Genomic DNA, 26503 nt, shown 5'->3' on the forward strand with positions numbered 1-26503 from the left:
AAGTTAACACTCCGTATTTGATTAAGATAGATTCTTGGGACCATCTATACAGAATGTCACTAAGCCTACGAATTAAATTCCATACTCTATACTTACAATGACTATTTTTTACACTGAAAAATTATACTCAGGGGCTGACACCAAATCTGCTATTTTTGATACGGAGTTGGTTCTGCTTTGTATAACCAAAAAGATGCCCTGAAGTCCTCACTCAAAGCTTCATGAATGTGTTATCTTCAGTACTAATAAGCTTGGTCAGGTGGTGCTCAGCCCATACCAATTGAGGAGATGAAAGGCCCTCTGGAGAAAGAAACGGATTACCTTTTTGCCACCAGGCTTCCTTTTAGTACCTAACACAGTATCTAGCAGACAGCATAAGTCAGCCAATATTTGTTAAATTGAATTAAAAATTCACATGGAATGCTGAATGAAATGAACCAAGTTTATAAATGACATCATAAAGCCAGGAAAATGTGTGTGTGTGTGTGTGTGATGCTCTCCGTCCTCAAGATTACTTGTATCTCTCACATCAGTGAAGGGCACTCCCATCAATTTGGTGCCTCCAGACAGAAACTGAGGGTTACCTGGGCTCCCCCCTCTACCTCATAACAGGTTTCAAACCAGCTTCTCTCCCCCGGCCCCATGGCTGTCTCCTGGGTGCAGGTTAGTGATGCCTCTTCTCTAGGCAATTGTCATAGCCCCTGGACTGGCCTTCCAGCTCCAGTCTTTTCCAGCACATCCTCTCCCAGCTTTCTAAAACATCACTGCCTATTCCACCCCCTTGCCTGCACCCCTTCAAATACTCCACCACCTTCTGATTGAAGCCTCTACTTCTTAGTCTGATTTCAAAGTCCTCTTTGTTGTTCAGCCTGTGGCTTTTCTCCCATCTTCCCCTTACTGTTACTACTCTGTGCACATACCATCTTATAGGAGTGCACTGCTTCATACCAAGCCTTTGCTCATGTGCCTTTGTCTAAAATGCCCTTTCCCCACTTATGTTTCCTTGCTGAAATCCAGGAAACTTTTTGTCCACCAGGACCCTGTCACTTGAGAGATTCCGTCTCTCTCGTCTCGTTCAATTTCTGCACGTCACAGTCCCACGCAATTTGCTTGTTTATGTGTACTTCTTGCTCATCAGACCGGGAACTCCTCCAGGCCAAGGCAATATATTTGATTCGTCTCTCTCTCTCCCCAGCTCCAACCAAAAGAGTGAACACATTGTAGGGTCCCCAAAATATGTGTTAAATTCCATAGATATATGTAATAGGATGCTTGGCCGAAGAATAAACTTGCATACTTGCTGGGGGGTTTTTTTCCAGCAAAAGAGATGACAGAAGTGCAATTGGTCACCTTAAAAAGACTAAATTCCTTGATATCGTTGAAAAGGGGTCAGGGTGGTGTATGGACGTAGAATCCCTTTTGGAGGCATTTGGGATTACTGCTTGGAGGAGAGTAGGTTGATAGTTCTTTGCCCAGGAAGTACTTGGGTCTAAAATAACATGCTCCTATGTTCCTAGAGAGAGATGGGAGGAAGGGAAGTGGGTGACATTCTAGTTTTGTAGGAAGACTAATTCCTGAGCCCACGCTGACCACATTTGATTGGTCAGGAGGGACTAGGATTGATGAACATATAGAAGGGTTGACGAGGACATCATAGCAGTGCTTGTGCAGAGGCAGAAATAGTGGTTTACAACCTGGCCTGGACCTCTCGGATAGGACCTACCTGAGCCACCTGCCATTCAGTCATCAGCACACCCCCTAGAGTGGCTATAGGAGATGCGAATCACTCATTGCCCTGGTAGTTACAGGAGTTGGAGACCAGGGGGCTGGAGCCCCCATTCGTCGGGAAAAAAATAAGTAATGCTGGTGTGTCCTGACAGTGAGGAGATTAACTGGTCATCTCGTTACAAATCAATGACTGCATACTTAAGCAGCATGTGTGAGAACATTTGGGAAGAGAAGTGGGTAATGTTAGTTGACCTAAGATTTCTTATTCCCAAACAGAGCAGGAAGGCAGGTGTGGTGACTTTAAAACATGACCCTAAATATCTCTGACATTTCCCTCACCGTGAGGCGGGATCCAGGTTCTCTCCCCTTGAGTCTGGGCTCTACAATTGCTTGATCAAAATAAGTACGGCTGCTTCAATTTCTGGGCTCAGGCCTTAAGAAACTGGCAGCTTCCACATCATGCCTCTTGGAATGCTCACTCTTAGAGCCCAACCACCATGCTGTGAGGAAGCCCAGACCACATGGAAAGGCCACATGTAGGTATTCCAGGCAACAGACCTAGCTGAGGACCCAGCCAACAGCCAAGGTCATCTGCCAGATGGGTGAGCCATAGACACCTGCTGACTGCAGCCACATGAGGGAACCAAGTCAGAAGTGCCCAGCTCAGCCCCGTCAACCCCCAGAACCATTAAAGACAATAATAAAATGATCATTGCTTTAAGCCACCAATTTTGGTGATTGCGTAGGAATGAATAACTGGAACCGCAGGTAATCCACTTCTGAATAATCCTGAAAGATTACTTAGAAGAGGTAGCAACTAGGGAGCAGCTGATCAAAGGGAAGTAGGCACCTTAAATTACATACTTATCCCAGGAGTTAGAGGGCTCTGAAGTGCATACACACATACTCATTGCCCCAGATCCCTGGCATTTCAGACCTGAAAGAGTCCTGAAAGGTGAAACTGGCCTTCACAACTTTGCACAGACTAAGGGGCCCAAAAGGAAAAGCGACCTGTCCAAGTTTACACCACAAGAATCTGTCAGAAAATAAACTAAGTTTTTCATATCAACTAACATTCACTATATAAGGCTGCTTACCTTTGGAACTGGCTTCAAGCCACTAATCTGTTATGCTTTTAGATAGGAAACAAACATAACAGCAACATTTACTGAGAGTGTCATAAGCATTTTAATACACATTATCTCATTCAATCCTGTCAATAGCCTTATGAAGCAGATTCTGCTGTTACCATCCCCATTTTACAGGTGAGGAAACTGAGGTCTGAAGGGTGAAACAACCTATTCAAAGTCACCCAGCTAAAAAGTGGTATAACAAGGATTTGAACACAGGTCATTTGCTCCTACCATCATGAACAATATTCTCACTAACTAGAGGATATTAGGAACAGCACTTAACATTTATTGAGTGCTTACTACAAGCCAAGCACTGTTTTAAACACTTTGTATGTATTCCTTCTCACAACAACCCTAAGTACTTTAGACATGTTAACTCATCTAATTCTCCCAACAACCTGTGAGGCAGGCATGATTATTATGTTCCATTTTACATTTATGCCCAAGATCCTAGGACTGGTGAGTGGTACAGCCAGGATTTGAACCCAGGGAGTCTGGCTCTAGAGCCTGTGCTCTAAAACGCCAAGCCTCCAAACACATAATCCATTTTTAAAAAAATGTTATTTATGTTCCTGATTCCCCCCACCTTTAGCATAAACTGAGATTTTTCACTGTACCTAAGGGAATGGGCCAATGAAAATGCTATAGGTAACTGCCATTTACATTCAAGTCAAACGTGAGCAATGTTATATAGTTCAATGTAACAGAAGCCTCAGGAGTGAATAAAGTCTCACAGGAAGAGGCTACAGAGCTCAGACACAAGAATCCGAGGGAACTCTAACATTTTCTGCCTAACTTGCTGTGTGACCTCAGTAAGTCATTTACCCTCTCTGGGCCTTATTATCACCTGTATTTTCTTCAACTTGGACATACATTCCACAGCACTGCTGGTTCTAATCATTTTCTGATTTGTGTCCTGGATTTTGCTTTTTCTCAAAGCTGTCCACAATTTTCCCACCCCCTTTAAAAGTTCTCATCCCAGATATACTGCCTGGGATTCTTAAAAATTCATGCCAGTAGGCAAAACCATGGGGACAGTAAAAGGATCAGTGGTTGGCAGGGGTAGGGGGAAGGGAAGGATGAACAGGGGGAGTGCAGAGGATTTTAGGGCAGTTAACCTGTTCTGTATGATACTATCACAGTGGATACACATCATTATACATTTGTCAAAACTCACAGAGTGCACACCAAGAGTGGACCTTCATGTAAACTTTGGACTTTTGGTGATAATGATGTGTCAGTGTCAGTTCACTGACTGTAACAAATGCATTACTGTGGTGTGGGAGGACTCTCTGCAGGGGAGGGAGTGTATGGGGACTCTGCACTTTACACTGGGATTTTGCTGGGAACCTAAAACTTCTCTTAAAAATAAAGCCTATTTCTAAAACTCCTGCCGGAACACTCTATGACATAAATCACAGCAAGATCCTTTTTGACCCACCTCCCAGAGAAATGGAAATAAAAACAAATATAAACAAATGGGACCTAATGAAACTTAAAAGCTTTTGCACAGCAAAGGAAACCATAAACAAGACAAACAGACAACCCTCAGAATGGGAGAAAATATTTGCAAATGAAGCAACTGACAAAGGATTAATCTCCAAAATTTACAAGCAGCTCATGGAGCTCAATATCAAAAAAACAAACAACCCAATCCAAAAATGGGCAGAAGACCTAAATAGACATTTCTCCAAAGAAGATATACAGATTGCCAACAAATACATGAAAGGATGCTCAACATCACTAATTGTTAAAGAAATGCAAATCAAAACTACAATGAGGTATCACCTCACACCAGTCTGAATGGCCATCATCAAAAAATCTACAAACAATAACTGCTAGAGACGGTGTGGAGAAAAGGGAACCCTCTTGCACTGTGGGTGGGAATGTAAATTGATAGAGCCACTATGGAGAATAGTATGGAGGTTCCTTAAAAAACTAAAAATAGAACTACCATATGACCCTGCAATTCCACTACTGGGCATATACCCTGAGAAAACCATAATTCAAAAAGAGTCATGTACCACAATGTTCATTACAGTTCTATTTACAATAGCCAGGACATGGAAGCAACGTAAGTGTCCATTGAGAGATGAATGGATAAAGAAGATGTGGCGCATATATACAATGGAATATTACTCAGCCATAAAAAGAAACAAAACTGAGTTATTTGTAATGAGGTGGACGGACATAGAGTCTGTCATACAGAGTGATGTAAGCCAGAAAGAGAAAAACAAATACCGTATACTAACACATTTATATGGAATCTAAAAAAAAAAAAAGTTCTGAAGAACCTAGGGGCACGACAAGAATAAAGATGCAGATGTAGAGAATGGACTTGAGGACATGGTGGGGGAAGGGTAAACTGGGACGAAGTGAGAGAGTGGCATGGACATATATACACTACCAAATGTAAAATAGATAGCTAGTGAGAAGCAGCCACATAGCACAGGGAGATCAGCTCGGTGCATGGTGACCACCTAGAGGGGTGGGATAGGGAGGGTGGGAGGGAGGGAGATGCAAGAGGGAGGAGATATGGGGATATATGTATATGTATAGCTGATTCACTTTGTTATAAAGCAGAAACTAACACATCATTGTAAAGCAATTATACTCCAATAAAGATGTTAAAAAACAAAAAAAACTGCCAGTTAACATCTTCTCTGTAGAAGAGGCCCCACAGACGATGAGCATGTCATTGATGGTTTTTGAGGAAAGGGGGGAGTGGGATGAAGAAGAGAGACACCCCTATTAAGCATTTCTTTACTCTAGGTCTGGTGCTGGGACATCTGTCTCTTAGCTCCTATAAGACTCCTAGCAACCTGTGGATACGGCAGCTCTTACTGTTCCCAGTAATCCGTACAGATGAGCCAATGTAGGATCAGAGAAGAGATACCAGCCCAGGTCCCGCAGATTGAATGCAGCAGAGCAGAGAGCCTCTAACTCTGAATCCCAAGCTTTGCCCCCTGACCTCCCTTACCCTACCCCTCAGTTTCAGCCTCTGAGTTAGATCCCCTCACTCACAAGGCCACACAGTAAAGGAATACTAATAGGCAAGGACCCATTTCCTTATGAGAAATTGTGCAGCTCAATCTATAGCTCTATAAATCACAGGAACGACACCTAATTTCCCCTGTCAGGATAAAGTTTGCTTTTCAAGCCATTCTCGCCTGAATGATGAGAGCCTGACAGAACAGCCTGTTAATCTGGGCGACAGGGGGAAGACATTTAGGGGCAGCCAAACCCCTTCTTGCCACACTTACCTCTGCTAATGAAAAAATATTAGAGAAATAAATATACAACCCACTGAGACGTTCCTACACAGGGCTCTGTCAGCTGTCTGTTTCCCAAGATGTACAGAGACAGGATGATATGGTTATATGATCTTCAGGCAAGGAGCTATTTTGCTTGTCAGTTCACTCCATATTTTAGCTCCCATCCATCTCACGTAGAGGATGAAGTGCTGGGTTTTAAAGCATTAAAAATAACAGGGAGCATTTTTGAGCAAACCTATATGCCACACACAGTGCTCCGTGTTTGCCATGAGGAGTTATTTCATTTGCACAGCAATGCCACGATTTAGTACCTCTATCACTCCCATTACACAGAAGATGAAACTGAGGCCTCAGGGAGTCTGGGTTCCTTGCCCATGTCACATAGCCAATATTTGGCAGAGCAAAATTCTAACTTAAATGTGTCAAATTCCAAAACCTGAATGTTTTACCACTGAGCTAATTTAATCCTCATAATAAGCCCGTATATTAGGTTGCATTGTCTCCATGCAATCTTTGAAAAAGTTGAAACTTTAAAAAGATCTGGGGACTTCCCTGGTGGTCCAATGTTTAAGACTCCACGCTCCCAATGCAGGGGGCCTGGGTTCGATCCCTGGTCGGGGAACTAGATCCCGCATGCATGTCGCAACAAAAGATCCCCGCACGCCGCAGTGAAGATCCCACAGGCCGAAACTAAGACCCAGTGCAGCCAAATTAATTAATTAATTGGGCTCGTGTGATCAGGTGACTTGCACAATGTCACCAACCTAGGGTGACTCAGATTCCAACACATCACCTCCTGCCACCATGGTTTTTTTTTTGCGGTACGCGGGCCTCTCACTGTTGTGGCCTCTCCCGTTGTGAAGCACAGGCTCCGGACGCGCAGGCTCAGCGGCCATGGCTCACGGGCCCAGCCGCTCCGCGGCATGTGGGATCTTCCCGGACCGGGGCACGAACCCGTGTCCCCTGCATCAGCAGGCGGACTCCCAACCACTGCGCCACCAGGGAAGCCCCACCATGCTTTTTACACCCTATTTTCCAGCTACGCTTTCTCACCTCTCGCCTCTTACATGCTATTTTCTCTCCTTGGAACACTCTTCCCCCGTCTAATAATTTCCCCCACTGACCAGGCCATCAGCTCTCAGCTTGGAGACCACCTCTTGCAGTCCCTGGTCCCTGGGATAGAACCCTTCCTTTGTAACACATCTCTTCCCACCTTCCCCTATTACAAAACTTATTTTCCTGTGTTGTATTTTATTGTCTGTGTCATTGCTTGTCTGTCTCTCCTAACAGACTGTACAAATTGAGGTTGGAGCCCTGTCTACTTTGTTTACCATTTAATCCCTAGTGCCTGACAGAGTAGGGGCCCAGTAATTGATTAATCAATTAGTCTGTCATAAGTTAATTAACGTTAAGAACCCTAATCCTGTCACATCTCTGTCCCTTTGCCTCCTGTTGGCTTAGCTTGGAAGATTTCTCCTTTGCCTGGGGCCTCAGGATAATCCTGGGCTCTTAACCTCTGCCATGCTCCTACTAGATGCTCACTTTACTCCTGAGACCAGCCCAGGAGATCTAAGCGCCAAAGTTCTTGACCCAAAAACCTTCCACACCCTCCAGTAAAATATGGAAGGGCTTTTGAGCTTTTTGTACAAAGCATCCCAAAGATCAGAAGGAACAAGTGCAAAATTACTTTGAAGACTCTTTCTTAAATATTTATGCAAATTATACTCAATAGACTTTGATTGCTTTTAATATTAAAACAATGGAGTTTTCCCCAAAGTGTTTCTCATAGTATGATTCCTGGCCCTCTTGCCTCATTAATGGCCTGAAACACTTACTAGAAATTCAGATTCCCAGGCCAAACTCAACCCACTGAATCGGAATCTTGGGAGAGGTGCTATAGAACCCATGATTGAATACACTCCCAAGTAATTCTTAGGTATTATTAAGTTCAAGAATCTCTGATCACTTTATCCTGTGGCTTTAGATATATCCTGGCATATCATAGTGTATCCCCCTGAGTCAGGGTACTTCAGTTTGAGAATAAAAACTGACAGGATTTTTAATAGATATGCTTCAGGTTATCAGATACAAGGGATGGTTTGGTGTGCATATCTGAACTAAACAAAAATAACCCTGTTGTTTTGGCCAAGAGTAGTGGGACCAAAACTGGCCCAAACTGGAACAATCACATATTTTCCCTGGGAATTTAGATTCAAATGTTCATTGCTCTCTCTGAGTGCTTGAACTGGTATGAGATGCAAGGCTAGGCTTGGCTAGGCTTGGCTAGGCTGGGCTTGTCATGTCGAGCCACATGGATGGAAACCAGAAAAGGTGGGAGGCGGGGGAGGAAGGAAAGGAGGAGAGAGAGGAGAGAGAGGAGAGAGAGGAGAGAGAGGAGAGAGAGGAGAGAGAGGAGAGAGAGGAGAGAGAGGAGAGAGAGGAGAGAGAGGAGAGAGACAGACACCAATCAACTGCAGAGGGAAACAGAACCTCAGGCTCCAGGATTACTGCTGACAGTGGCTTCCTGGATGCTGGTAGCTCAGCTGCGCTCTCTGTCCTTGAGTTACATGAGAAATCACTGTATTATTATAATAATTTCTCCATTTTTTGCTTAGACTGTTTCAGTGGGTTTCTCTTTTCACCAATAAAAGAGCTATGACTGAGACAAGTATAAAGATTCTGTTTCCTAGCCTGGCACACAGGGCCCTTCACACAGTGATGCCACACAATCTCCTTAGCTCATCTCCCACAACTATAGTCTTCCTTGGTCCTACATAACATCTACATTAAACCACCTGCCATGGACCAGATAGGCAACACACTTTGATGCCACTGTGTCTTTGCACATGATTTCCCTCAGCCTATAATGCCTCGACTCCATTCTACCTTTGATCAAATCATACTCATTATTTAAGACCCACTACAACTGCAATCTTCTCTGGAAACTCTTTTCTGATTTCCCAACAGAACTGAAGGTCTCCACTGCACCTTGGACAACACATCAGTTAGTGAACCACACTATTTTATAGAACTATTCATTTGCATACCTGTCCTCTCCACTGAACTTTGAGTTCTTTGCCTTATTTTATCAGAAGCTCCAACACAAGGCCTGGCCCAAAGAAGGTACTCCATAAATGTCTGTTGTATGACTAAGTGTTGCACGAATGAATGGTAAATTCTGAGGACTAGAAGACTGAGAGCTCTTTGGATGTCTAATCTATGTTATCCTAGTAGACCTGCTCAGTCATCAGGGCAACAGATTGTGCTTACATTGTTCCAGACTGTCTCCAGACCATTTGTCCTGCCTGTCACTGAGCTGATAGCAATTGTGAAAGTGATGAATGAGCAACAGGAAACATCAGTTATAACTCCAGAGAGAAGACACAGCCATATCAGTAGCCTCATACATCTAATCGTGAGTCATCTTCCCAAGGCATCTTGCCCTGTGACCTTGAACTGCCAAGGGCTTCTCAGTCCTGTACAAATCCAAGTTCTTCAGAGGATGGCTCCTCCTCTCAGCCTGTCTCCTACAAGGCATTGCTCCTGGCCCACTCAGTCCTGGAAGGGGAAACCTGGATGGAACTCACACACTTTTCCTAAGGGAAGGCTTTAGCCAAGGATCCCAGCCCCACCCAATAGACAAGACCTGTCTTCTAAGGCCTGCTGTCCTTTGACAGTAACTCCTCTCCCCTTGTGGTGAGAACATCTGGAGATGAGAGGCAGGTGGGAAGCTTTCAAGTGGAGGATCTGTCCAAGACTGTGGAGTTTATGTTGCTAAATGCTAGCTGAAGCTAGTGGTGAGTTCCTGAGTAAAGGGCTGCAAAATGTCCCTTCTGTGGCCACTGGTGACCTCATTTTTCCAGTGCATCCATTTTCCCTTAGGAGGCATCTGAGGGAGGTGGTCTCTCCAGCTGGTGGGGCTTCCATGGTTGGGCCTGTGGGTAGGGGCAGGGAAAGAAAGGTCGGAGGAGAGGAGGGGACATGCTGTCTAGACCCATACTGAGTTTATCTTTGCCTTTGAGAAGGTGCCTTGGAAATCTGGCTAAAAAATTATGGAAAGGGAGATTCCTAGCAGGTTCATTGTAGCCATATTTCCAAGCTGACAAGCTGGACTCTGAGAAGTCTTGATCCCTTAATCTAGCAAAGGACGTTACAAATGCTGGAGGGATGGCAGAGCATGGAGGTTAAGAATACGATCCTTGGAACCAAACCCCTGGGTTCAAGTCTTAGTGTCATCACGGAGCAAACTTGATAGAAGTGACTTCAGTTCTCTATGCTTCCTTCCCACATGTGTAAAATGGAGATGTATTAATACCTACCTCAATAAAGAATGGCAAAAGAATAATTTATAAAGTGCCTAGAATAATGCCAGAACCACATATATGTTCACACTTATACATATATTTGAAAATTAAAGAGTACTGACAAAGCTTTTAAACTTGGATATTCTCTAAATGGAAGAAAGATAGTTATTATGAATTATTATTATTATGAATGTAGTAAAGTTATTTACAGGCAACAGTGATTCTAGGCACATCTATGCTCAGAATTATTTTTCTTCTTTTTAACATTTTTACAATGGGGAAAAATATGTCATTAGAACCAACTATCAGAGACGGCAAGATTACCTTTACTTTGGGGAAGCATTGCCTTTCCTCGTCTCTGTGAACTGACTACCCTTGAAGTTTTTTAATTGGCTGATGCCTGAAGGTAAGGCAATTACAATTATTGTACACCTACTCTGTGCTGGATGCTTTAATCAGAAGCAATAGCAGAAGCAGAAGAGAGAAGGAGGAAGAGAAAGAGGAGAAAGATGAAGAAGACAAAGGTAGAGGAAAGAAGCTGCAACTCATATTGATCGAGCTTCTAACTATTCTAGGCATTGATAAGTGCTCTGCATATATAATCTTACACAACCTAACAACAACTCTGTGAGTTAAATACTGTGACCATCCTCACTGAGATTCTGAGTATTTAACTTATAGCTCCAGAATATCTGGTAAAGTGAGAATATAAGCCTAGGTCTATCTGATTCTTATACTGCCCTTCTTTACATCTGTCATCTGATATAATACGCAGAAGCAACCTAGGCAGCAAGTCTTCTTATCGTCCCCATCTGACAGATAAGAAAATGAAGTTTGGGTAGGCTAAGTCACCTGTTCACTACAGGTAAGCAGGTAACATCCAACAGGTAAGCAGATTTGGAATTCAAATCTAGATCTGACCGACTCCAAAACTTGGGCCCTTTCAATTACAGCTCACTAAAGCACCTAAAATTTCAAAATCTCACTAAGAAGTCTGCTTACTTTGAATGTAACTAATATAACTCTCTGAAAAGAAAAAAAATAGTAAATAAAGCTATCTATATATATATAAGTATAGAGCTATACCAATATGCCTACCTTAGACATATATCTAAATTCCCATTTTCTCCCGTTCCATTCAAAATGGGATCCGCATATTCAAGAAACAACTATGGGAGAAGCACCATGGAGGGATGGACAGAGTCTCACTAACGTATGATCCCCCACCCCCAAGCAGCTACCATGCTTCCACTTCCTGGCATTCCCTCAGAGTTTCTGAAGGGAAGCGATAATTTCCGGAAAGGATTCAGGTTGGGCAAACTAAAGGTGAAGGAGCCAAGCCCAAGCTCTTTTAAGAATGGATTGATGCGTCTAAAAAAGGCTTGAGAAGAGGGTGTTGGCTTGAGTAAACAGGTCCTTGTTGAGTTTTAAGACAAGAACTTCAAGCAGATGGTGTAACAAAAGTCAGCTTCTAAAAGGGCTGAGAAGTGACCAAAAGGTAAGAATGGAGCAAGATGTTTTATCATCAAGGAAAGGTGAGGAAAAAGATAGTGACAGGAGGTGACTCTAGATTCCAAGAAAAGCTACTTGATGATGGAATAGCTTGTCCATGTCCAAGAGTAGAGGAAGGACCAATGATGCGGTAGTCTCTATAGCTTACGTGTTGAGACCACAGGTTATGGGGCCACACAGACAAGGGTTTAAATTCTGGTTCCATAACTACTGGCTTGTGACACTGATACGAGATTTTCCCTCTGAGCTCCCGTTTCCTTTAGCGAGCCAAAAATCATATTTTGAATACTATGAGCATGACAGTAAAGATAGAAGCTATTGTGACCCAGGGCAGATCCCAAAGTCTGGAAGCAAGAAACTTGGATTCTACCCTTAATTCTGCAGGCAAGTAAAGCAGTCTCTGTGTATTCTAACCTCTTTCTTCATAAAGCGTACATCAAGAAGGACACAGGCGTACTGAGTACTTTCAGAGGCTAATACTCAGAATGGCTGGGATAAGACTGAGTCTGAGATCAGAAACAGACTCGTGATGAAAAACAATTACAGGAACCGGGCATGATTACCAGAAGAAAAGTCCAATGGAGACCAAAGATGTCATCAAACACCTGGAAGGCTGGCACTTAGAACTAGGAGAGCGGACAAACTTTCATCGAGCTGCTTCTATAAGCCAAACGTTACTGCTAAGCACCTTACGTGGATCATTTGTTAATCTGCAAAACAATTCTATAAGGTAGACGTTATTAATCCCATTTTACTCATGAGAAAAAAAGAAGCTTAAAAACGTAAGTACTGTGCCCAAAGGCACAAAGACATTTTGTAGCAAAGCTGGTATTCGAATCCTCATCTCTCTGATTCCAAAACATATGTTCTGTCTGGTAAGTCAGTAGGTAAGTCCATCTCAGTACAGTGTTGATGGATGGAACTGGAAACAAAGACAGGGCATGTACAGGAAAATAATTTGACTCAATATAAAGAAAGATATTCTAGTAGTGAGAGAACAGGCTGCTTAGGGATCACTGAGCAAGCTGTTCTGGGAGTATCCAACACAGGCTCCTTCAGGGTATGGGTGCAAAGAATCGAGCAACAGACTAGGGCTGGACTAGATGCCTAGAGAACCTCTTCCATTCTGAGTCTGTCTTCTCTTTCTTTCTCACACACACAGTTTTGATCATAAAATATAATAATGAAACGTGGGAGAGATGAAGGAGGAGGGACAAGGGGAAGAACAGGGAGGAAGGAGAAGACAAGTAAGAGCTTGTCTATACTCAGCACTCGCTATGCACCAGGCACAAGGCTAAGCGTGTTAGATGCCCATCTCATTTAATACAATAGCCTCAGAAATTAGGTATTATTATTATTATTAGCCCCACAACACATCCGAGGGAACTAAGGCTCAGAATCCCTTGCCAAAAGTCACACAGGAGAAAGGGAACAGCCAGGACTTGATGACAGATTTGACCGGCATCAAAGACAAAACTGTTCTTTTAGATCACTTTGGTCTACAAGTCTATCAATACTGGCTGTGGTGGACTGCCAAAAAATCAAGCCTGGTCGAGCCTCTAGACCTAGCTACCAACTTACAGGAAGTACAGGGGTAGAGGAACATGCTAAATAATACCATGGGGCTGCAATGAGCAAAATCCCCTGGGAACTATACCCAGTTTTCTTGATAAAATATCACAAGGACTAAAAAGAGTTGGAGGAAGAAACCTATAGATTAAAGGAGACTTAATTATCAGCCAATCATAACGTTTGAATCTTATTTAGATCCCAATCTGAACAAACTGGTACCAAAAATATAAGACAATCTAGTAAACATGAACAATGACTAGATATTTGATGGTGTAGAGGAACTGTTAGTTTGGAAGGCAAGGCAATGATATTGATATTTTTGGAGTCCTTATATTTTAGAAATACGAACTTTAACATTTACATATCAAATTATATAGTGTTTGAGGGGACAGAGCCGGGGATGCAGGCCTGCAGTAAGTTGATTATAATTGAAACTAGAAGATGATACGTACGTGGAGGTTCATTATACTAGTTAGCTTTGTACATGCTATACTTTTCTAAACTAAATTGGTTTGGAGTTAGGTAGCAGAAAATCCAGGAATTTGACAATGCTCCCCCAAGTGGGAAAATTTGGAGATGAATCTAAAAAAGAAAAGAAACATGTAGTTTCAAGAAGAAGCTAATTACTTGAGGGTTTCTCCTCTTCTCGGGACTTAAATTTATGGTCTGGGACCCTTCTGCTCAGAAACTCAAGGAATGACATGACTCTGTTGACCAGAGAAGGCTCTGTACAGATTTACCAACTGTGTAATGGTACAAACTCATGCTGCTTTCAACTGCATCTGCCTGGTGAATTGGGAGGCACATCTGGAACGACTTTTTTTTCTCCTAAGATTAGAGAGAAATAGGCAGAGAGAGTTGAATTGGTGGTGAATTCTCTCTACGCCCTTAGCATCACTGCTGACTGAAGTTGCCTAATGACCCAAGAAGAGCCCCCTGTGAACAGGGATATGAGCTCCAGCAGGGATGGGGCCTGCAGCTTGCTCTGTTCCTGGAAACCCAGCACTACCCTGGCTGCTTTGCACAACGCCCACCCAGATAAATGATGGTTGTATGACGGATGAGTGCTCATGGGACAGCTGGAAAAGGGATTCCAGCCCCAGCTCTGACATTTGGTAGCCCTGTGGGGCTTCAGAGGGTGGTACCCACTCTTTGTGAGCCTCAGTTTCCTAATCTGTAAAGTGAAAATAAACACTGCTACCTTCATAGGACTATTGAAAGAATTAAGGGAGTTAGTGTATGTGAAAGCACCACGCAAGCGTGCGGATGCAAGGTGGTCATTCATTTTTCACACATTCATTTAGTTATTCTCATGAAAAATATATTTATTGAACTTCTACTATGAGTCAGACACTATAGTAGAAGCTATTGGTGCAATGCTGAACAAAAGTTTGTCCGGACGCTGGTCTTATGCAGTTTACCTCTTAATGTACAGGAAAATATTTTGACTCAATATCAGAATGGATATTCCAGAAGTGAGGGAAACAGGATGCTTAGGGGTCACTGAGCAAGCTGTTACTGGGAATGTTCAAACACAGGCTCTGTAACATTTGTGAGGTGTGGCAGAAAGGAATCAAGAAGTAGACCAGGGTTGGACTAGACGCCTTCATTCCTGAGTTTATCTGCTCTTCCCTCTGCATTGGCAATGTTGTCGTGATAAAATAATAAAATGTGGAGGAGGAGGAGATACAGACATTAATCAAACAATTAGAAAACACACATAAAAGTATAATGAGAGGGCTTCCCTGGTGGTGCAGTGGTTGAGAATCCGCCTGCCGATGCAGGGGACATGGGTTCATGCCCCGATCTGGAAGATCCCACATGCCGCGGAGCGGCTGGGCCCGTGAGCCATGGCCGCTGAGCCTGCACGTCTGGAGCCTGTGCTCCGCAAATGGGAGAGGCCACAACAGTGAGAGGCCCCCATACCACAAAAAAAAGTATAATGAGAAATTATGATAACTGCTATGAAAGAGAGATAAAAAGCCTCAAGAAAGTAAACCAATAAACAAACAGGGGGATCTTATCAAATCTAGAAGCCTCAGAAATCTGGTGGATGAATAGCAGTCAAGTCAGTGGAAAGGAGAAAGGAGGGGGAGGGTGAAACAAGTTCCAAGTAGAGGGAACAGCATGTACCAAGGCTCTCTGGCATCACAAAGCACAGTTCCGGAAAGTTGAAGATCAGGAGTTGTTAGAAGTGAGAAGCGCAGCCCCTTGCAGGCCACGGTAAGCACCTGGGTCTGGATCCCAAGAGCAGCTGGAGGCCAGTTAAGGGTTTTCATTGGAAAAGTGATGTGAACAAGTTTTAACTTTGAAAAGATCACTCTGGTTCCCAGGAAGAAAATGAATTAGAGGAGGTGAGGGTCATTGTTAGCCGGTTAGGAAGCTGCTGCAACAGTTCAGCGAAGACTTGGACCGAAGTGGGTAAAAGTGGACATATTTGAGAAATTCCTAAGGAGACAATTCTACAAGGTTTGTTAATGAGCTATAGTTGGGGGTGGGGGTGGGGAGTGAGCGCAGGAGGAAGGACAAACAGGTATCAGGGATGTCTCGCTGGTTTCCAGACTACAAGAACTGAGATGGAAATCCAAAGGTGCCTCTCAAAAGAAAGGCAAAGTCATTTATGGCAAATGTGGTGTCTGCATGGGCTACACATGAAGAGAAGCTACTGTATTTCCACTGGGTGGAGGGAGCCAGCCCTGGAATGAATGGGGGTGAATCAGTGTAGACAGCAGAGGTAGTCTATTCTTTCAAATCTTTTGGCCACTGAGTGAAAGAAATGAAGACACAGTGGCAGGAGAAGGTAATATTAGGCAATGATAGTGTCCTCAGTAGACTTCCATTTTTTTACACTTTATTAAAAAGTTGAAGGGAAGTAGCTGAGAGAGAGACTACATCAAAATGAGAAAAAGCAGAATTGCTCAGATCACACCCTGGCTCCACCAGTTCTTATTTATAGGATCTTGGGACAAGTGATCTAACTTCTCTGTGCCTCAATTTTTCCCAAGGGGAAAAGAAAGATAATAATAGTGCCCATCGTGTGGGGTTGATCAGAGAGTTCAGTGAACTAAGTACATAAAGTGTTTGAGCTGAGCTCCTGGCACAATTGAAGTGCTCAGTAAGTGGTTGTTCTTAAAAGTACCAGGAAAAGACATTCTGTGATTCTCTTTTTTATTGCATTTGCTAACTGAATTCAATGTCCCATGGGGGAAAAAAAAAGCTCTACACTCTTGACACGCAAAAATGCTTGCATTTGCTAAGTCTGTTTGTCTTGCATATCTTACTGAATCTGGTAGTTTTCTGGTCTCATGAAATAGCTATGTTTTCCAGTTTTGCAAGCAGACAAGCCAAGCATTAAGTTCCTCTTTTGTAATTGACCATGAGCGTGTTGAGTAATATGTGGATTATATCCCCCTCTTTTCTTTGATCTTCCCTCTTGCCAAGAACTGCCTGACAGCCTGGTTCCTGGCCAGTTCACCTCCTTCTCATAATGCACCGATGGAGAGGAAGTGGCCCACAATAGCAGAGATTTACTCCAGATTATAAGTACTTGACTTTCTTAATCCCTAAGCAAGGAATTCCCTGAAGGAATATCAGAATGAGAAAGACATATGAACAATGGTTTTGAGTAGTGGTTCTCAAACTCAGTGTTCATCAGAATCACCTGGGAAGCCTGTGAAAATAACAATTCTCAGCCTCACTCCTCTATAGAAATAGAATCAGTAGGAGGAAGCCAGGAATCTGCATTTTTTAAATAACACTTCCCCCATTCTCAACCTAAGCGATCCTGATTGACTTTGTGACGTTCTGAGATCCAAGTCTCCACACTCCACTCCACACTCCTGACCTCTTATTCTGCTTTACTTCCCCTCCCCTTTGCCTTTCAATATACTATACCTTTCACTATTTTTATTATTTACTTTCTATCTCCCACATACACTCCAGTAGAAATTAAGTCTCCAGATGGTTGAAATACATCCCTGTTTTGCTCCCTGATGTATTCCGAAAGCCCAGAACAGTGCCTAGCCCATGGGAGACCCTTAATAAATATTTGTTAAAATTATTTGAATTGAGTCCCCACCCTCCCAGACATCCCATATATGGACTTCTGCAGTGGACAGCCCAACTCACTAGTCCTCTTCTCTTAGTGTTCTACAACGTTTGGGTCAAAAACATTTAGAAAATTTGCTGATGCCATGTATCTTTTCCCCCAGAAGAAAAATGCAATAATATATAATTCTGCATAAACTTTCTGGCGATGGAGATCCAACAACCCTTCAAAATCAATGATCTGCGGACCTGAAATTAATAGCCCTTGACATAAAACCAGCCCTGGTCCCTACAATTCACCCTTCCACTGTTGATGATGTAGTTATTACCCAAAAATGCACGTCTGGTCATGGCTTTCCCTTGACCCCCAATCTTCAAGAGTTCCCTATAGTTCACATGGTACTCCAATCCCTCAGCACAACGTTCAAAGTTTCTGTGACCCAGTTTTCTGCACATCACTTCTCGTTTTATATCTCCCAAATTTTTCACACCTGTAGTAAGAATGATTGACTAAACATACATTTTGGACACAGACTTCCTGGGTCAGAGTCACTAGCTGTGTGATGTTAGATGAATTATTTACCTAAGTCCTCAGATTTTTTTCTTTTTAATTTGTGAAATGGGCATCATAATGCAAATGTGCCAGGGGATAGAGTGAGAGAACCCATACGAATACACACAAGGCACTTAAAGAATGCCAGGCATACAGTTGGCACTCAATGCTTGTTGGGTTTTTTTCTTCTATTCTAAATGTTTGTCACACAGCATTTGACATAACTTTCTTTCTTCTTTTCCAATATACCTTAGTCTAGACCAAGGTTTGTCAAATTTTTTTCAGAGGACTACAGTAAATATTTTTGGCTTTGCGTGTCCTACTGTCTTCTGGGGCAACTGCTCAACTGAGCCGTCATGGCAGGAAAGCAGACATAGAGATGTGTAGACAGATGAGTGTGGCGGTGTGTCACAAACTTTATAAAAACAGATGGCAGGCTGGATGTCACCTGTGGGCCAGAGTTTTCCAACTCAGGCCTAGATTAGCTTCAGAATCTCACAGACTTGGGTTCAAGCTTCTCTGAAACTCAGTCTCCTCATCTATTAAATAGGGATGATAATAATATTCCCCTCAGAAGTTCTTGGATGATTGAATGAGATAAAGCACAGAAAGCCCATGGCAGTTTTTGGCATATAATGTACATCTGGTACCTAGGATTATCTTTATCATCAACAGAGTAGTCTCAAGCTATATCCACCATCTGTACACACCCACCTTCCCTGCTGCAAGAACCTTTTCCAGATTTACCTCCCCCCAACCAGAGTTTCTTTCTCCCTCTTTTCTAACACTGTTGGAATGTCTATTGTATTGTTTGAAAATAAGTCATGAATTAATGTAGCATGTGTAAGCAATTAGTTACTTATGTGGCTCTTCTGCCTCATCCCCTAGACTGTGAGGTCCTTGAAGGTACAATCTGTGTCGTGTCTCCCTCTGTATTCTCTCTCCTCACACAGTATCTATACACACCCAATGAGAGGTTGTGGTGGTGATGCTGCTGCAGCAGTGGTGATGGTGGTTATGATAAGGGTAGTGGTCACAGTGGTGGGCACAGCTGTGGTGGCAATAATGGGGCGGGGGGATCATCTTGGCTGTTAATTTCTTTTCAAAGAGCAGTCATTTGGAATTCTCTTCTCAGTTTGAGCCAAGAAGTGTAAATTGAGCAAACAAATCTTTCTGGCAGAGGGAAAGGATCTGCTAGAATATTAGAAAACCACAACAAGACCAAAATTACACATGGTTCTTCCTAGGGCAGCATGGAAAGGAAAAAAAATATATATATCACATTATTGGAATTCAGGGGACTCGAGCAGTAGAAAAAAAAAAAAAGCATCCAGATCTACAGAGTATTTTATAGTCTTCAAAACACCAGCAAACAGTCTCTTAATTTTTCTACATGAGAGCCCTATGGGGAAAGTTACCACCATTTCGCAGATGAAGATACTGAGTCTGAGAGAGACAAAAGACATCGCCAAGGTCAGAAGCCATGGCTGACTACTTCAAATTCAGACTTGGCTGTGTGCCCTAGAGCAAGTCATTCCTGTCTCCAGGTCTCAGTTTTACTATCTGTAAAATACAGAGGGTATGATTTTAATACCCATCTCTACTCATAAATGCTGTGTCATTGGGATGGAGTACAAGATATGTGAATCTTTCTCTTCCCAATATTAACTTAAGGAGTAAAATTGGTAATATCTTTGGATGGAAAATAAATTGCAGGTCACAAGGTGCCTCATCCAACATCAAAATATTTCCCTTATTTTCAGGGCAGAACCTAGATCTGACCCTAGACCTTCAAAAGGGACTGTGGGATAAAGTTAGCCATACTTTTCATCATACAGATAAGGAAACAGACCAAGACAGTAGAAGTATCCATGCCCAATGCCATATAACAATCAAGGACAGAACCTGGTACAGATTCCAGGTGTCCCAGTTCTTCCAGAGAAAACTCCCAACCCCCAAAGGGATAGGGGTAGGTACTGTAACGTCTACTTTATAAATGAGTAAAATGAAAGGTCACCCAGACGATCAACAGGAGAGATGGGACTCAAATCCAGCTCAGTCTGGCTCTTCACCATGACACAATTTTTTCTCCTGCATTTGGAGCCTCTTCTTATTCACCCAAAGGCTAAGTTAATAGCCACACACAGTCTTGGTCATTTAAGCACTAGTTGTGCTTAGCTAAGCTCTGTGGCTTTGGGCTGTGTAAGGGTCATTTAACAGGTGGAGGGAGAAGATTGATGCATTAATAAAGTTCTCCATCATTAAGACTTTTTTCCTGCTTTGCTTATTCAGAACCACAGCACAAAGTGTAATGAAAGGCTCCTTTCCAGCTGAGGCAGAAGGCATCATCCTTTCCCATGCATTCAAGGAAATGGAACCAAGGATATCCCAACCACCAAAAGACCTAGTGTCCAATGGTCCCCAAGGCTATGAAGACCACACGCTGGCCCTTGCCCAGAATCAGAGGCCTGAACAGCCCCACAGACCTCAGGCAAGTCACAGCCCCTCTCTGATACTTCCTGACCATGCCATATAACGGGACTCAGCAGTTGACTTAGCATCTCAAATAACTCAAGGAGACAGGTGTTCTCACATAGAAGAATGGTTCCATTCTGCGTTGGAAGGTCTACAGAAGGAAATCCTTTTACTCATGTGTAATTCCACCTATGGTATCCTTTCCTATAAAGTACAAGTTCCAGTAATATTGATAAAGTGAGAAAAATGCTCCTGAAATCCTTCCATTTGTGATCTGCCCTTTTAATCTCTTGCATACAAAATGCAGACCCTACTCTGAACGTCATGTCCCTAGCACTTCGGGCATCTGCAAAGTTATCGAGTGCTACCTAGAAGAGGAGATACCAAAGGAAGCACAGAAAAAGGAAGGAATCAGTTTAGACAAACGTTATTTTTATCATTATCATAGGAAACATAAGCCCATTACATGCTACATGCCAGGTACTATACATTCATTATCATCCGATCCCCATGAAGTAGGGATCACAAGAGTCCATTTTATAGACATAAAAACTGAGGTTTGGAGAGGTCATTCAGCAGCACACCACAGGAGTAGGGGATTGAGGCAGGATCCCAACTCAACCTGAGTGGAGCACAGATCTTGCACTATCTGATTCCACTTTGACAAAGTCTCTTGTAGGAAACTCAGAAAGAAACTCACCCAACCTCTCTGCTTTTTCAGGTAGGAAAAGAGAGGCCCAGGGAGGAAAAAGGACTTGCCCCAGCCTCGCTATGACTTAGTGTCAGAGTCCAGGCCAAGGCCCTTTTATGTTTGACCCATGTGGCCCCTGCCTCTGACTGCAAAGAAATGCAGAGAGATGGAGAAATCTTGGGAGAAGTGATGGGGGTTTGGGGAAGAGGCAGAGGAAAAATGATGGCCAAGATGAAAGTGGCTGCTTTCTCATCACACCAGCCTCTCTCAGGGGCCACGATCCCCTCCTCCAGGATCGTTTCCAGACCTGCACTGGGCCTGTCTTACCCACTCCTACCACAGCCTGGCTCCTTTGAAAAGGCCTAATGCACAGCAGCCCCTAGGCTGCTGTGAAACTCTAAACAAGACTGTCTTGGGGGTTGGGGAGGGAGAGAAGAAACTAGTCAAGCAGCTCTAAGGTTCCTTTGCAGGTATAACTTAGAGGAGAGGAGCTTGGAGCTGAGAAGACAGCGCCCACATGTCTGCTCTAATGCCTCTATGCTCCCCGCTATCAGGGGCCAAACTCCTCACCACCAGAGCCTTCAGAGCTCTGCCTAGCCTGGCCACCGCCTCTCCTCGGCATTGCCCATGGAGCTCCCATCCCGGCCTCAGGGAAATGGGCCACGTTTGCACATCCTTCAGGGCTCTGCAGGAGCTAGGCCTTTGACCTGGAATTCTCTCAGGTTCCTCCTCTCCCCCAAATCCAGTCTTCTACTTTCACTTTAGGCACCCGACCCCCAAGAACTAATTCCAATTTCATTTCCCTAAAGAAGCCTTCCTTCATCCCACAAAGCCCTCGGTCACCCGATTTTAACCCAAAGGCCTGGACTTCTCTTGGTACTCAGCACAGTTTGTTCTCACTTATTTGGTGGGAGTGTTTCAATAATATCTGTCTTCCCCACAAGTCTGTAAACTCCATGAAGATAAAGACCATGCCCATTTGTGTCCATCTGTCCCACTCTTCACTTCCTGGGGCATGACACCATACATGGCAAATAGTGGGTGCTCAAAAATACTGAATTAACGAAGGAAGGACTCGTGCTTCAAAAGCAGCAGATGCCACATAAGGAGAACAGTGACATCTAGTGACTGCTTTCACACTCCTGGGCTTTTGTATCTGAGAGAACGTGAATCAGCCTCAGGAAGACCCATTTCCAGAACTGATGATGCTGAGGGAAGCTGGCATAGCATCTGGACATGGGGAACCTGACTCCTAAGCAAAGAGGAAAGGAACCAGCGCTTGTCTTGCCACCACACGTGCCAAGAACACATCATAAAAGTCCTGTGACCTGGGGCTTCCTAGTGGTTAAGAATCCGCCTGCCAGTACAGGGAACACGGGTTCAAGCTCTGGTTCAGAAAGATCCCACATGCCACAGAGCAACTAAGCCCGTGCACCACAACTACTGAGCCTGTGCTCTAGAGCCCGCAAGTCACAACTACTGAAGCCCACGTGCCTAGAGCCCATGCTCCACAACAAGAGAAGCAACTGCAATGAGAAGCCCGCACGGTGCAAGAGAGAGTAGCCTCCACTGGCTGCAACTAGAGAAAGCCCGTGCACAGCAACAAAGACCAAACACAGCCAAAAATAAAAAATAAAAATAAATTACACACACACAAAAAAAGTCCTGTGACTTAGCTAGTATCGAACCACCTCAAAGATGAGGAAAGCGTGGCCCAGAAAGAGCCCTAAATAGGGATATTCATAGCCTCTCTCACCAAACCCTGGAGAGCTACCGACGTGCTGCTTTTTTTGTCTGCACTGACACGACACTGGTCAGACGACCCTTGGTATTTACTGGAAGCTTCAACAGCCTCCTCAGGGGTCTCCCTGCTGCCACTCTTATGTTTCCACAGTTGACTCTCACCCTGAAACCACAGGTTTGGAGATGTATACACGTTTGGCTCTCTTGGCTTTTCTGTTGTTGGTCTGGGGACCTCTGATGCACAGAGCTAGATGATTTGAGATGCACGGCTCGTGACTCAAGCTCACTGCTGCACCATGCGTGGTTAGGCTTTATGTGTTCATCCAGTTAGTGTTAGCTGGTTAGCTACTTTTGACACTTTCATAAAACCCCACAAATCCAGCCCCCAAACATCAGCTAGAAACTTGACTACCATCGTGTAACAAATGCTCCATCGCGCCATTACCTGCCTCGCTTGACTCAAGATTACCATGATCCTATGTTCATAATTTCCTTGATTCCTTTTTTAAACTATCTATTGCATCTGTATTTATTTTTAAAAGGCGTGTATTTGATATGTGCATGTGTGTGTGTGTGTGTGTGTGTGTGTGTGTGGTTTTCTTTTTGTTTTGTTTTGTTTTTGCGGTACGCGGGCCTCTCACTGTTGTGGCCTCTCCCGTTGCGGAGCACAGGCTCCGGACGCGCAGGCTCAGTGGCCATGGCTCACGGGCCCAGCCGTCCGCGGCATGTGGGATCTTCCCGGACCGGGGCACAAACCCGCGTCTTCCGCATCGGCAGGCGGACTCTCAACCACTGCGCCACCAGGGAAGCCCTGTGTGTCTGTTTTAACTTAAAATAGAGGGAAGGGTATCATGCTATATAAACCGTATCTTTGGGATTTCTTGTCTTCATTTAACATTATGTTCATCCATCTCATGTTAAGTGTCACTATAGTTTGTTCATCTTGGCTGTAGTACAGTGTTCCACTGTATGCATATTCGACACCTTATTCAACTGCTCTCCCATCGATGGTCATTTGGGTTGTTTCCAGAGGGCTCTTTCTGCCACACAAATCTAACCCTATCAGCTTCCTGCTAACCATGTATCTTCAGCATGTCACTGCCCTCCAGATTGTGTCCAAACTCCAGGACCTAGCTTATAGTATCCTAAATAATCAGGTGCTTTCTGTTCCCTCTGGCCTCATATCTGCTCTCCCTCCATCTCTTGGTCTCAGTCATGGGAACTTTCTATAGGTCTTTGTAGAGACCATGTACTTTTCTGCCTCAGGTCTTCTACCTGAAGATACTCTCCTCACTTCCTTATTCTCATCCCTGATCTGTCCTCTATGAAACCCTCCCTGACCACTCACCATGCACTGGTGCTTACTCAGCCCAGAGGGATGCTTTGGGAGGGGCACGTAATCCATAGCATCCTATTGGATTGGTCAGTGGTCTACCAGATGGCCTTCTCTGGAGGCCCAGGGCTGTCCAGAAGGTGTTGCAGAGGGAAGAGTGGGGACCAAGGGGAGATGCTTTATCTACCTTCTTCCTTACTGAAGCAGTGGCATCACTATTCCTGGTTTTATGGACTGGGGTTCCTGAACACCACATTTGGAAAAAAATGTTCCATGAACACAAGTGTGCAAACCAGTGAACTAAATCATTCATACAGTCCTCTCAAGCCCTGACATGCTATAATTGAAAGTCACAGAGATAGAAAGAGGAAAAAGAGGAGATATAATTTCATGATTAAGCATGTAGGCTCTGGAGCAGACCAACATGGAGCAAATCATTCAACATCCTACATTTCCTCACTTGTAAAGTGGCCATGAGAAAAGGATGAACCATACGGAATTGCCATCTTTATAAATAAAAAATGGTCAAATGTCAGAAATTCCATATGAATCAACTCAATATTTATAAGTAAATCATAGATCTGGAGGGTAAATTAAATGAGATAACCCAAGTATAGTACAGAGGCAGAGGCTGCTAGGTTTTCACCAAACCCATACCTTCTTCTCCTAGGCAAACAGATAGAATACATTTCCCTGTCTTCATTTGCAGACAGGTGTGCCCAGTGGCTGAATTCTAGCTTAGCAGAATAGGAGATGAAATGATAATTTGCCATTTTCAGGCGTGGCCCATTTCAACTTCTCATGTGCAATCTTCCATGTTCTTTCTTCTTCCACAGCAGCCGTGGAAGCATCAGATTAATGGAGCACAAGATGGAACAGGCTGGGACCCTGAACTACTTCTCAGAGTAAAGCCACCCATCAATCAAACACTTCTATTTAGGACTCTGCACAACAAGAAATAACCTTAATTGTACTAAGCCATCGAGATTGGAGAATTTGCCAGTTACAGCAGCTAGTGTTACCAAGTTATATACGTGCTTACAACATGGTAAGGGATCAATAAATGCGAGCCCTCACCATGCTGTTGATGACGATGATGACAATCCCAGTGGACAAAGGGCCCACAAGGGCAGGAGGTAGGAGGGTTGGTTCTTAGATTTGACTCAGTGGCTGTGTCAGGGGACCTCACCTCTTTGGTGCCATTGTCCTGAATGAGAGTGTAAAGTGGTACCACACGGTTGATTTCCAGGAGCACCGGTGTGGGGCTCAGCTGCTCCTTGCCCGGTCGGCGGCAAAGGTGGCAGGTAGATGGACAGCGGCCTTTCTCCTCACAGCGGATCTCCACACCTGAGATGAGCTGGTCATCAGACAGCATCTGGGCCGTCAGCAGGCCTGAGAGGTAGGTGATGAAGGGCATGGACTTGAGCTCCTTCTTGCTGCCCAACTCCGTGGTCTCTGGAGAAAGAGATGTAAGTTCAGTATTGTTCAGTACTGTTCAAAAGGTCGGACTCTTGAACCCATTACGATGTGCTAAGGAGGTAGTCGTCCACTGGAAAGGGAAAAAAGATGATAGAGTGGTTCCTTCGTGATGCTTTGGAAAGAGCACTGACCTGAGGGCTCAGAGACCAGAATGGTGTCTTGTTATACCATTTATATTAAATAACCCTTTGCTTTCTCTGGGCCTCACTTTCTTTATATTTAAAGTCAGTAGGTTGGACTAGAGGATTCTGCAAGGACCTTTGTAAGATGTAAATACTCAAGCATATTTTTCCCAATAAGAAATTCTTTTGTTTACTGTTACTTTTTATAAATTCTACCTTTTTTTCAAAAACTTGTTCCAGTCCTATATTTTTCATGCAGTTCCATGTAATGGGTGAGAAACAAGCTTTGGAGTCAAGTCAATTTCAGTTTAAATCTCATTTCTGCTGGATAATAGCTCTGCTGCCTTGGGAAAGTCTTTGAATGTCCAGGAGCTTATAGTGATTAATTGTATAATGTGTGGTTAACAATAACAACTGAAACAGTTATGACTGGTAAATGAGATAGAAGGAGATGGACCTGTCTGGAGAAGGCATTATTTCCCCTTTCTTTCCGTGCTCATCTGTCCCCTTATTCAAATTTCTTTTCCTCAGTGTGC

General features: G+C 43.7%; 1 protein-coding gene across 23 annotated transcripts in view; it reads right to left on the minus strand.

Moving 5' to 3' along the window:
* The window catches only part of ASTN2 (astrotactin 2), a 1502867-nt gene that overhangs the window by 158961 nt on the left and 1317403 nt on the right, over positions 1 to 26503 (minus strand). For all 23 annotated transcript variants that reach the window (XM_079927232.1, XM_079927229.1, XM_079927230.1 and 20 more), the window contains one exon: positions 25556 to 25821. In XM_079927232.1, coding sequence (XP_079783358.1) covers positions 25556 to 25821 — 266 coding nt within the window. The remainder of the gene's footprint in view (positions 1 to 25555; positions 25822 to 26503) is intronic.

The sequence above is a fragment of the Stenella coeruleoalba genome, assembly GCF_951394435.1.
Source record: "Stenella coeruleoalba genome assembly, chromosome: 7".
Classification (NCBI taxonomy): Eukaryota; Metazoa; Chordata; class Mammalia; order Artiodactyla; family Delphinidae; genus Stenella; species Stenella coeruleoalba.